The sequence below is a fragment of the Schistocerca nitens genome, chromosome 6 (assembly GCF_023898315.1).
Source record: "Schistocerca nitens isolate TAMUIC-IGC-003100 chromosome 6, iqSchNite1.1, whole genome shotgun sequence".
NCBI classification, from domain to species: Eukaryota; Metazoa; Arthropoda; class Insecta; order Orthoptera; family Acrididae; genus Schistocerca; species Schistocerca nitens.
Genome location: NC_064619.1, coordinates 36,449,863 through 36,464,164, shown reverse-complemented (window position 1 = coordinate 36,464,164; position 14,302 = coordinate 36,449,863). Strand labels below are relative to the sequence as shown.

Here is a 14,302-nt window from a genome sequence, read left to right as displayed (position 1 = left end):
TCCACAAACAGCATGCACACATCATACCCGTTCCAGTATTTCTAACTTAAGAAGTGACAGTAAAAGCATAGACAGAAACCTAGATAAGCAACTTGCTAATCTCCTGACATGTCACCAACGGATGCTGACGCCTTATAAGCTGCAAAGCTGGCTGTTCCACAGAAATGAAAACTGCACTACAGATCCAACACTTTACAACTGCAAAAATGTGAGAATAAATCTCTTAAACAGAGAGAAACCACGTACAAAGTTTAAGAACTTTACCACAAAGAAAACAAAGAGGAAGCTAAATATGTAATTAGATGCTGTATGTGTGAAGCCCTCATCTGATGTGAGAGAGGACCTGATGGCCCTAATCAGATCAGGTTAAACAAATTAAATAAATACAATTTGTGAGTGTTCAGACAGACACAACAGTTTTACATATTTATTATTAGTACAGAATATTATTGGTGCAGCACATATTGCTCACTTTCTCTCCATTTAAGACAATCCCTTCTTTAACATTTAAAAGAGCTTCTTTGGAGGTATATTCATAATTAAGATTGAATATCAGTGGTGAAAAATACAGCCCTGTCTCACTCCTTGGCATAACTTTAATGTGTCAGATCTCTCTTGTTTCACTCTCTCAGCAGTATATTGATTCCAATATAAGTTAATTATTACCTGTCATTTGTCACACTGTTTTTTCGCACCTCGGCCATGCTGTACACTATCTCTTAGTTAAGAGAAGCTGATGGACTAATAAAGGAACAACAGTTCAGAAAAATACAATTTAGGTCAATTATTTTTAACAGTCAATGATATTCAATAGCTATGCAGAGATAAAGAGGCTCACACAGGAGAGCTGCCAAAGCAGTCTTCAGACTGTAGATCTGATTGAAACCTGCTTCACTTGTATCTGAGACTGCAGTCGTGTGTGAGAGTTGCTTATGCGTGAGAGTGTTTGTGTGTATCTGTTGTCAATGTTGACGAAGGCCTTAATGGCCAAAAGCTATATTTGAGACAGTCTTTTCGTTGTGCCTATCTGTGACTCAGTATCTCTGCCATATAGTGAGTAGCAACTTCCCTTTTCATAATATTGTTACGTTCTATCCTGGATTTTCCACTGTTCTATTTTCAAATTTTCCTTTACGAAGAAAAAGCCAGCACAATTGCCCCAATTTAACCCTAGTACTACTGAAAACATGAGTGAAATAAGAATCTGTGTCAGTGGCACTGAGAATCAGCTGAAATCATTAAAACTGAATAAAGCTCCAGAGCCTGATTCAGTCCCTATTGGATTCTATACTGAATTTGTGGTTGAGTTAGCCCCTCTTCTAACTATAATCTATCATAGATCCCTCAAACAAAGCACTGTGTCCAGTAGTTGCAAGAAACCACAGGTCACGCCTGTCTGCAAGTAGGTCAGTAGAAGTGATCCACATAACTACTATCCAGTATCCTTGACACTGATTTGTTGTAGAATCTTAGAACATATTCTGAGTTCAAACACAATGAGGTACCTGTATCAGAATGACCACCTCAATGCCAACCAGCATGGATTTCAAAAACATCAATATGTGAAACCTACTTCACACTTAATTATCAATGAAATTCACCAACAGAGATGTCATATTATTTTATTTTGACTAGCAGTTTCAGCATTCGACTATGCCATCTTCAGGCCCCATATGCATTTACAAAAATAAACGATATAGTCATACAGTGCCGTATATATTCCTGGATGTTGGGAATTCAAACCCGTGTCCAAGTCATTCATCTGAAGACTTGATTGCAATCAAGTATTTGTTCTGAATTCATGACATCCAGGAATGACTATATTGTTTATTTTTGAGAGACACAAATGGGGCCTGAAGATGGCGTAGTGGAATGCTGAAAATGGTAGATAAAATAAAATAACATGTCAGTTACACGGCTACTGGTGAATTTCACTGATAATTTGCTTGATCAGCCAAGGTCCCGTGTCCATGATGGATCAACAGAGACTAACTCACACTTTTCTCACATGACATACTGAAAGCTTTGGATTAAGACAGTCAGGTGATGCACTGATTTCCAAAAATCATTTGACTCAGTAATGCTCCTATTATCAAAAGTACAATCATATGGGGGTATCAAATGAGGTTTGTGACTGGATTGAGGACTTTTTGGTAGGGAGAATGCAGTATGTTATCTTGGATGGAGAGTTGTCATCAAGTGTAGAAGTAACTTCTGGTGTGCCCTGGGGAATTGTATTGGAACCCTTGCTGTTTATTATTTATCTTGACAAGATTTCAAAGAAGTGTAAAAATTGACAACTTTTTTAATGTTCAGAAATATAAAATTGTGCACTTCAAAAAAGGAAAATGTCTAGTATCCTGGCCATTATATCAATGAGTCACAGTTGGAATTGGACAGCTCATACAAATACCTGGGTGTAACACTTTGCAGGAATATGAAATGGAATAATCACATAGACTCAACCATGAGAAAAGCAGGTGGTAGACTTTGGTTTATTGGTAAAATACTTGGGGAGTACAATCTGTCTATAAAGGACATTGCTTACAAATCACTCGTGAGACCCATTCTAGAATATTGCTCAAGCGAGCAGGATCTGTACCAAATACGACTAACAGGGGATATTGAACATATATACAGAAACAGGCAGCATAAACGGTCACAGGTTTGTTTCACCCATGGGAGAGTGTCACAGAGATGCTGAAGAAACTGAACTGGCAGACTCCTGAAGACAGGCATAAACTATCCTGAGAAAGTCAAGTGGCTTTAAATGGTGACTCTATGAACCTACTACAACCCCCCATGTGATGCTCACAAAGGGATTGTGAACAACATGAGTAGAATAATTACATCAGGCACAGAGGCATTCAAACAATCATTCTTCCTATGCTTCACATGTGAATGGAATGGGAAGAAACCATAAAATCTGATACAATGGGACGTACCCTCTCCCATGCACTTCATGGTAGTTTGCAGAGTGTAGATGTACATAGGAAGCAATGGTTCCACATTAATGAAGTTTTAGTAACATAGTATGCGGGTTCTACACTATATTGAAATAAAAATTAATTGATTAGTATTGATTCAATCAGTTCAAAATTTCCCACGCAAATTGCACATGTGACAGTTCACTGAGTGAGTGTATACAGCGTGTTCCGCAGGAAATATTGCAAGATGAAGACATTTGATGACTGCACTTTGCACAAGTATGTATACTACGAGATTTTCACATTAATGACAATGATATAGCCACATGTTACTAGAGGCACACTGAGAATGGGCAATGAAAGAAACTAGTAGCGTGGAAAAAAAAAATTGTTTGCAGTCTGGTGGAAAAATGTTGTCCTCCAAATTGGTTAATATTTTAGACATTCCTTTCATGTCTCCATTCTATAAAATTGACTATATTTCCTTTTTTTGATCAACCTATATTTTGCTGACCAGATATTTCCACACATTATCTTGTTACTCTTGAAACATCTAAGTAATGGATCATAATGGTAATCCATGAAGCCTACTCTTCACAGCCAATGGGTGGATTCATTCCATCACATATTTTAACAATATATGCTAGGACACAGTGGAGATTTTTTGAGATAGTCTCTATTAGAGTAATTACAAGCAAAATAATGTAAATGACAATGAGTGAAGATAGCATCAGAATGGGACTTACAAAAACAGTAGAAAACCAGCACATAAATATTAAGAGAACTTTGTGTTGGTTTCTTCAAGCCACGTGTATGAAAACTGATGAAATGGCAGAAGCACTAGACATCTCTCTTTCTTTACTTGTAAGCAGATGGCAAAAGTAAGTAAATATTTTAATAAATATCTTGTCATAAACTTTACAAGCAGTGTCCTTCTACAAAAAATATGGCTGTTTCATTTACCAAATGTTCTAACAGTTACCAGTGCAGAAGAGGGGATGTAAAACAAAATTCTGAAGAACTCACCTCTGCAAGTTTACTAAAACGCACTGACTTCACAGATGAATCATCACTTTCAGTTCCTGAACTTCTGTCACTTGGGTCTGGTAATTTGATGGGGACATAAGTTGGATCACTCTGTCAAAGAAAAAAAATACACATGTAATAAATGCTTACTGTTTCTAACTACTGAATAATAACATAAAAATCTTACGCAATGTAGAGGAGATTTCTGTATCAGGTGTATGCTCATTGGTAAAAAACTGAGGGAGCTACACAACACGGAGAAACCACCACTCTGCAAACCTACAGACACAAACTACACATCCTAGTAATAAGGGAGTGGGGGGCACTGTTGGAGTAATGGAATAACAACAGTCATCAACGATCATAGCATTTTGAGCCACACACATGTTTAGTTTATTTAGCACTCATATTTGTAGTTAAACTGTAAATATCTTTTACTTCAAACAAATTACTAAAATGTCATGCCTACTGTAAATTTTATGTGGTATTGCAGAAATTTAGAGAACCAGTATTTGAGGCAGCCTGCAGAACGATTCTATTACCGCCAACAAACATTTCATTTAAGGGCCACAAAGATAAGATACAAGAAATTAGGGTTTGTGTGGAGGCTTTTAGACAATCTTTTTACCCTCATTCTATATGTGAGTGGACTGGGAAACAAAATGATTGGAAGTGGTGTGTGGCATGCTCTATATGTTGTCTTGCAGAATATATATGGAGATGTAGATTGTGTAAGGAACTAGCACTGGATACCTCTGTAATCCGTGAAACTGATCTTTTATGTTTGAAAGGTAGTGGGAGAACTATGCTGTATGCTTGTGCTGTAAGTAGTTATTCCTTTTTAATTGATGATAATATTTATCAGTTGATGATTAATACATCACAATGTGACTATAAAACTTGAATGCCACAATAATCACATTGTGAGAACTATAGTGCACCTCGAAAAATTTTGATTTTGCTGGGGAACATTGGAGACTCATTAACAGGACACACAACAAAAGTCAGGTATGCAGATCTTATCAGTAATAGTAACTCCCAAATAATTTAATTTCCGATTCCTTTGCAAAATACAGTTTGTGACCATAATGTGATATCAAGTGACGAATCAACAACATAAACCAAAATTCTGATAAAAATTACAGTGATTCTCAGAAAACGAATGCATGGGTGACAAATTCATTATGTGGACAACATTCTAATAGATTTTAGCAAAAAAAGTCAATCAGAACAGCTATTTCCAAAGTGTGGAGATTTTAAGCTCAGTGTACAAGACCAAACTAATTGAATTTGATTCCATAATGTCTTGCAGTTACAAATAACAACTGTACTCATAGATCTACTAGCCGAATGATGTTACAGTGCCTAGTAGTCAGTGGCAAAAGGACATCAGAGATATACAGCAAGATCAGGTATGAATTAGTTGCAAAATTAACATTGGAACTTCCACATAAACAACATATGATTTCTTGCAATACAATGCCAATTTTTTTCAATGCATACCTACTAGCATTTTGCAAAATGAAGAGAGTAAGTTGCACTGGAACTGAATTATACCGACAGACTTCTAAGTTGACAAAATCAGCAGATATACAATGGCATGTTACACAAGACTGTACAGGACCTGTAATAATCTTGAGCACGGTTTTTATATATATCACACACACATACAATATATGAAAATGTAAGAGACAACTGGAAATGCCAATAGGGCTCTGTATAGTTTTGTAAAAATGTATACTCACAGAAACAAGAAGCACAAAATTCAGCCCATAAATCAAAAATAAGGTGCTGCAGTGCCTAAATAAAACAATGGAAAGACTATAAAGGAATAACAACAACGGAAAGCAGAGATTGTTACTCAACACATAGGAGATGTTGAGCCCCAGAGAGGCACAATGAAAAAGACTGCTAAAACATGAAAGTCCTTTCAAAATAAAAAACACACATTCGCACAACCACAACTCTCACACACTCAAGGTACTGTATGTGGGTGCTGGGGTACAACTGCGACTGCGTCTGATGTGAGCAGCAATCTGACAGGGTGGGTGATGAGGGTAAGGAGGAAGCAGGAGCGGGGAGGGGGAGGGATAGCAGGATAGAGGTGGGGGAAGATGCTGTGCTGCCCGTGGGAGTGTGCAGGGACATGTGACAGGATAGGACTTCTATGTGCAGTATTGGCTGTGCTGGTGAGGAGAGGGAGGGGGGAAGGGGGAGGGGAGAAGTGAGAGGGGAGAGGGAGGGAGGAGGGGAGAAGGGAGAGGGAGGGGGGAGGGGTAGAGAAGGGGAAAAGACTACTGCGAACATCGGCGGAACAGAAGTCACGTGTGGCACTGGAATAGGAGCAGGAAAGAGGGTAGGTAAGTGGACGACAGAGGCTAGCAAAGGTTGAGGCCTGGGGAGATATGGGAACAAACAGTATGTTGTAGGGAGACTTCCCACTGGCACAATTCAAAAAAAGTGGTGTTAAGAAGAATCCAGATGGTGCAGGCTGTGGAGCAGTCATTAAAGTAGATCATGTTGAGCATCATTTTCAGCATCTGGGTGGTCCAGCTCTCTCTTGGCCACAAATTGACATCAGCTATTCATGCAGACAGACAGCTAGCTGGTTCCCACGCCCACATAAAAAAGTGGCACAGTGGTTGCAGCTTCGTTTTAGATCACACAGCTGCTTTCACAGGCAGCCCTGCCTTTCACGGCGTAGGAGATGCCTGTGACAGGACTGGAGTAGTTGTAAGACCTGTCCCACTCCCTACAAGCACCCACAGGCAGCCCAGAATCTCCCCTCCTACCCTGCTATCTCTCTTCCTTTCCATCCTATGCCTCCTCCTTTCTCCCAACACCCACTCCAGCAGATTACCGATCAGGTCAGATGTAGTTGCAGTCTGGTCCCAGTGCCCGGAGACAGTTTCCATGTGTCTGTGAGTTGTGCTGGTGTTACTGTGTGTGTGTATGTGTGTGTGTTTTATATTTTGGAAGAAGAACTTTGTGCAAAAGCTTATATTTTTCAGCAGTCTTCTTCATTGTGCCTGTTTGCGAGTCAACATCTCCTTTATACAGTTCAATAATAACTCAATGAGACAATTCAATAGTGCAGTGGTTATACAGAGATGATTATAATTTATTATTACATGGAGAGAATTTTGTCCTTCTGTCTGCCCAATAGTTCTTCATTCTTTCAGATATTTTCTTTCTTTTTTCATCTGTGATCACTCTTCCTGTAGCCCTTTTATTGATCTTCATTTGCAGCCTGGTTTGTGTGTCTTGCAGAATTCTGGTTTTCTCTGTTTTGTTTTTGTCACGTCATATACTGTAATTCTGGAGTTCCTTCATATCTTCCTTGTTCTCTGGGATCCATTTAATGTTGCTCTTACTATGTCCATTATAATTATCCGGGCTGTTATGCCGTGGTCGGTTGATGAATTCCGTATCAACCGACCACGGCATAACAGCCCGGATAATTATAATGGACATGATATTTCCGGCCGTGAAAGTTTACATTTTAGTATGCTCTTACTATTCCACAATTTTTCTATTACTCACTTACTAATTCTATTTTTTGGTGTTCTCATCATATGTCTTAAGAAAGACAAATGTTTCTTCCCAATAGTGTTGGTTACTGGTTCTATTTCCTTGCACACTGTTTCATTTGAAGCTATTCCCCAATGTCCATTTACTTGATATGGTTTATTCATGCATAAACTAATTATTCTTGTATCTAGCTTTTATTTTGTCAATTTCTGCTGTATTAGTTGTTATGAAGATGGTTTCAGATGCATAAGTTATTTCTGGTCATGCGTGTTTTATAATGTTTCAATTTTGCGTCTATGGAAAGGCTTTTTGTTATCTGTGTTTTTGGTAATGTAATTTGCTTTCTTCAGCTTTTTAATTCTATTTTACCATTATGGTTTCTTATTTAGATTTTAAATTATGATTTCACCTCAATATTTAAATTTATAAACAGTTTTGAATTCTTGTTCTCCTGCTGTAAATTTATTTATTTATTGCTAGTGGGTGGAAGTGAACAACAGATGTTGAGCATGGATGCAATGGAAGGTACATCCATAACCACAAAAGTGCTCTGAACAAAATATTGTGTGAAAGTGCAATTTTTAACATACCAAAACAGAATTCTTTGTCCTAAGTTTTAGAAACAAAGAAGGGGAAAAAGACTTGCAGATGTGGTGGTGAAATAGAAGGCATGTGTCGTGCTGAAGTGGGAGCACGCAAGAGGATAAGTAGGTGGAAGGCAAGGATAGTGAAGTTTGAGGACGGTGGTTCCAGGAATGACATATGTTTTAGCGAGAGTTCCCACATGTGCAATTCAGAAAAGCTGGCATTAGCAGGAAGAATCCAGATGGCACAGGCTGCAAAAGTCATTAAAGCAAAGCACATCATGTTGGGCAGCATGTTCAGTCACTGAGTGGTCCAGCTGTCTCTTGACCACAGTTTGGCGGCTCGCCATTCATGTGGACAGACAGCTTGTTAGTTGTCGTAGTGGTACAGTAGTTGCAGTTTACATCCTCTAGTCCTGTCACAGGCATCTCCTATCCCATCAAAGGCAGGACTACCTGAGAAAGCAGCCATGTGATCTACAAACTAGGCTGCAACCATTTTTCCACTTTCTACATGGCCGTGACAACTAACAAAACTGTCTGAGAGCACAAATTGCTACCAGCAAACTGTGGCGAAGAGACAGATGGACCAACCAGTTGCCTAACATGTTGCCCAACATGATGTGCTTCAACAATGACTGATGCACAGCCTGCGCCAACCAGATTCTTTCTACCAACACCAGCTTTTCTGAATTGCACTCTCGCTACAACATATCCTTTGTACCCCTAATGCCTCTGGCTTCAATCTTCACTAGTCCCTATCCTCCACCTACCTGCCCCTTACCCGCTCCCAAACCACCACTACACATGCACATATCCCACAGACAACACAGCATCTTCCCTCACCCTTCACACTGCTATTCTGCCCCTCCCCTCCATAGGCCACCTCCTTTCCCCCGCCACCCATCCCCAGCAGACTGCAGCTCATGTCAAATGCATCACAGTTGGGTCCCAGTGCTTGAAAACGTAGGACAAGGGTTAAATGGTTATGCACAAATAGTACTAAACACTCTGCAAACACTTACTATAACAGTGAAAAGTTCACTCCGCCTTTAGAAAGGATTAAAGTTTCACACACTCCACCTGATTTGTATTATTTCCATACATTAAAAAGCCTGCTTGTGACAGTCACAGGAAAGAAACAGGAAAATGTGGCATTATCAACCAGTTTTAATTCCCAGGTCTACCCAAAGGGGGTTCTAGCCACACGGCATTTCCATTTCCATTCCAAGTATATAAACACAAATTGTTATCACTTCCTTTCCTGAATGAATCATTCACTCTACAGTGGAGTAAAACTCTGTGCTTGACTGGGACTCAAACCAGAGACCTTACTTTTTGCATCTTCTGCTGTTCCAGCTTGAGTGTCTGTCCGCAAGCAGAGGTGGGCAGGGATGGGCACAGTGCACAGACAGAGAGCGGGGCCTAAGGATACACGACGGTAAGCCTCGACCAAGTATCTGTGGGCAGGGGTGGGCAAATGGCTCACATACACAACAGAATGATACATGAACACAGTGCAGTAGGACCACCTGGTGTATAGCCTTTACTGCCTATGATTGCCCACGGCGCTCATGCCTGTCTTAGGCTGTAGGTAAGATGTTCTCCATGGTGTCTTCTTTTGCAGGAGTGCTAGTTCCGCAATGTAAGAGAGAGGTTCTGGAATAACTGAAGCTGCGAGGTTGATCTGTGACTCTTACCTAAATAGCTTAATATGCAAGAATATTGCACACAAAATGAAATGTTCTGTCTCAGTCTTGGTCTGACACATAGTTTTAATCTGTCAGGAAGTTTCAACATTTCCATTGTTACACATCATCTTCATGATTTAACAAGACCAATGACACTAAAATATTTCTGTAATTATTAGTGGCCTGTTCCAATAGAAGCAAAATTAGCACTATGTAAAAGTACCTCACTCACAGTTACCTCCAAAAAGCAGCAGCAGTACGCTTTGCCCATAGAGATATAGTAACCCCTGCAGCAAAGGAGTCATTTGACCAAACTGCACAACTTTCACTCTGCATAACTACTCCAAATTTGAAATGAAAACTAATCACTTACACACTAACTCTTACATGCTTCAGACCGGATACACCATTTACATCTTCCACTGATTCTTCTCTCCAGACTTCCACACGAAATATTGCTCCTCACTGAACTCCTTGGGCACACTATGGTATCATGCCAAAATTGTGCATATTCCAAAAACCTGTTCACAATCACAGATCACTTAACAAACTAACTGAATTTAAACTGGAAAGAACAACATTCTGTCCAGGGACAAAAGTGACAACACACACTGTATAATTCTTTTTATTTCTTCTAGACAGAATCACAGTAACATGTTTTTTATCGTGAGTGGAGTTGGCTGTATACTGCCACCTTCAAAAAATACAAAAGAAAAAAGAAAAGAAGAAAATAAAAATCATTAAAATTTTGCATGTACTATTCACAATAACATTTCATGCTTCAGTGCTGAAGGAATTAAAATCCACTGGGCAATGTATTTGCTAATACGATTCTTGCATAGCAGCCCCTTTCACAGAGTGGTATTTCTTTGATTTTTGTGTCATTTTTGTGTGGATTGGATTATGATTTGCTACAATATTCTGACCAGCAAGACTACTCTAGTACATACATAGTAATTACTATAAAAACAGTATTTTAATACACTTTAGCATGACTAAGTCCAGCCCCACAAATGACTTTCACAGCTCTTTTCTATAATAGCAGTAGCCTATGTAAGTCACCTTGGGCTGTTGTACCCCATGTCTCTAGTCATTAATTAATGCTTCAGGAAAATAATAAATGATTCTGATTCCCCCTTTCTCCACAATTTCTCAGTTCATTTTGCTTTAATGCATGATCAAATCAACAAAAAACAATTTCTTGAGGCACTAAATTGCAAATGGCTCTCCCCCAGTTTTCTTTCTACAGTGTACAGCATTAACTACCTTAGGCGCAAGTGTTAGGTGAAAGGTAATCTCCAAATCATTCAACTGAAGTTAGTTTGTAACAAAGTTTCTTCTTCACCCAGTTAAGCATGGTTACATAATGCAGGCAACAGGGTATATACACTTATTGTATGTTTAAGTATCTATAAAGAAATGCTCTTACTAGTATAATGCCAGTCAGTACTGAACTTCAAAAACCACTGCTTATAAATAAATTAAATATCTGAAAAACATTATAGCAATTTTATCATAAAAATATTATTGTATTAATAATACATAAGTTTAAACAAAGGAACATGCTGAACCTTACCAAACTTGTATTTGCTTCCGAGTAGAAATTTTCATCTTCCACATTGGGATCAATATACTGAAAGGAAGAAAAAACATACAGAATTTGAAAAAAACACAAAAATGTATGTAATTCATTAAACTCCACGCACTGTAAAACAAATACATCACTGGTTGGGCAACTTAGAAATAATTGTACAAGTTGATGTGTGTACTGTCACATATTTCTTATAAAGCACAAGATTTCTAACAGGCCAGAATCATTCACTGCAGCAGCACAATTTTCATGAGTAATACAACTAAAATGTGATTTTATGTAATCACTTATAATTTAAGCTAATTAGTCTTCTAATAATACACTACTAACTTTAAATAAAAAGTATAATCACTTGTTGTGTGAAGATCCTCATTTCAATGAACACAAAGTACAGGTAAAGATTGGTTGAAATTTCACAAAGGAAATAGATAAAAATTCCTAATGACATTTGAATGCCACAGCTGAACAAATCCTTTACGCAACAAAGTCTCCATCCCATTGCTTCTGAAAGCAAAATGCAGAAGTCACATAAAACTTGGACAAAGTGGAGCTCATCTCATACTCTGATCCATACTGCGAGTATCTAAACACCTCATCATTCACTAAGTGTCCTACAATATCTTCAGAATAATACTGTAATACTGTATACAGGCACATTTGAAAGGGAAATAACTATCCTCAGTTTTCGGGACTGTTATTCCTTGTGGAAGAAAGTTGGATAGATTTGGGGAAACTGACTTGGAAAGATACTCTCCCTCCTTCCCAAATCTATCTCATTCCACTTTCCTTGCCGAGGAAGACATTAACAGTTCCAAGTTTTAGAAATAGTTTTTGCTTCCTTTCTCCACCTCCACTGTCAATCAGCAGTGTTCTAATTTCATCTCCTCAACATAAACACTGACCAACTACTCTATCTCCTTTTAATCATACAATTCTTTAAAGGAAATTCCCCCTTCTGTCAGAATAATATTATGTACCCATGATAACTGTTGTCACAGTAGTCAAGGAAGTCACAGTGGTCAAGGAAGCAGCTCATTTTACACAGCTGCCTTGAAAGACATCAAGAAAGTAAACATTGTAGGACAAATCAACGTGGCATACAGAAAGATTAAATGTAAATTACAATAACTAAAATTTACAAGTGTTAACTTTACAAACCAGGTGGATAAGGACACCTGGACCCTAATTGATAATGTTTTCTTTGTGAAGCTCAAAGTAAGAAAATAACTTTTTACCCACTACCACATGATCTCTCTGATCATGATGCACAGTTAGTTACGATAAACAACTTATCACCTTACAGTATGGATACTCCTCAGCGGAAATCAGTTGGAAAAATTAATTACTCCAGAACAAATGTTTTTAAGAATAGCTTACAGGAGATGACATGGGATGTAATTTACAATGAACCAAATGCTAACATAAAATTTAATCTATTCCATTATTCATTATTTGAAAATACCTTTCCACATAAGGTAGTCTGAAAGAACACTAAAACAATGGATCACTGGATGGATTAAAGCATCTTGTGAAAGGAAAATGGAAATGTATATTCTGGCAAGAACAAGTAGCGATCCTGCAGAAATTGCACATTACAAAAAACACTCAAAGTTACTAAGAAAGGTTATTAAAAACTCAAAGAACATGCACATACTGTCAGAAATCAGTACTTCCGACAACAGACTTGAGGCAATATGGAATGTAGTGAAACGACAGACAGGATAACCAGCCATAGAACAACACACCAGCACCACTGAACTGAATGGAAGGGCTATAAATGATGACTCATGGGTAGCAAATGTATTTGATAATAATTTCTTAAATATGGTAGAAAGCACACAGACAAAACAGTTCAAGAGCAAAATTAGAGCAGTATGTTGAAAATGTAAATTTCATAAAATTCAATCATATGATTGTATCACCAACTTCTTCTTCCGAAATTCAGAAAATTATACATTCTCTCAAATAAAAGCTCATCTGGTTTTCATGGTGTTACTAAAAATTTGTTCCCATGTGATAACCCAGTTTTATCTGAAATATGTAATGCATCACTAACTCAGGCATTTTTCCAGAGAAACTGAAATATGCTGTTAAACCCCCTTTAGAGAAAGGTGATAAGAGAGATGTAAATAATAACCGACCTGTTACACTGCTGACATCATTCTCCAGTATTTCTGAGAAGGTGATGTATTCTAGAATAGTATTTCACCGTAGCAACAATAGTATCCTTAGCAAATCACAGTTTGTGTTTTAGAAGGGTCACTCTACTGAGAATGCCATTTATATGTTCAGCAACCAGATTTTACAAGCTGTAATTAATAAAATAGCACTGGTCGATATTTTCTGTAACCTCTCTAAGGCATTTGACTGAGTGAATCACAGAAGTATCCTAGATAAATTAACACTTTATGGGGTTCATGGTATAGCCAACCAATGGATAATGTCATATCTAGCCAAAAGAATGCAAAAAGTTGTACTTAGTAATTCCAGCAATATAGTCCAGGGACACAATTCTGGCTGGGGAGGAATCACATATGGAATTTGCCAAGATTCAATCTTAAGTCTGCTACTGTTCCTCATATATGTAAACAATCTTCCATCTAGCGTGCAATAATCAGAATTAGTTCATTTTGCAGATGACACTAGTATTGTAATCAATCCAAGCATACATACAGAAACAGAAGAAATCAAACAATGGAAAATCCAGGATGGAACGTAACAATATTATGAAAAGGGAAGTTGCTACTCACCATATAGCAGAGATGCAGAGCCTCAGATTGGCACAACAAAAACACTCTCACAATGAAAGCTTTCAACCGTCAAGGTCTCAAGGTCTTCGTCAACAATAGATGAGACACACACACACACACACACACACACACACACACACACACGCACACGCACACGCAAAACACAACTTGCACACATAACTGCAGTCTCAGGCAACAGAAA

General features: G+C 38.2%; 1 protein-coding gene across 1 annotated transcript in view; it reads right to left on the bottom strand.

Annotated features, from left to right (window-relative positions):
* The window catches only part of LOC126262541 (solute carrier family 35 member F5), a 152,878-nt gene that overhangs the window by 72,927 nt on the left and 65,649 nt on the right, over positions 1-14,302 (bottom strand). Inside the window, exons 3-4 of the mRNA XM_049959225.1 lie at positions 11,336-11,392; positions 3,954-4,064 (exon numbers count right to left, since the gene is read on the bottom strand). Of these exons, the coding sequence (XP_049815182.1) occupies positions 3,954-4,064; positions 11,336-11,392 (168 nt within the window). The remainder of the gene's footprint in view (positions 1-3,953; positions 4,065-11,335; positions 11,393-14,302) is intronic.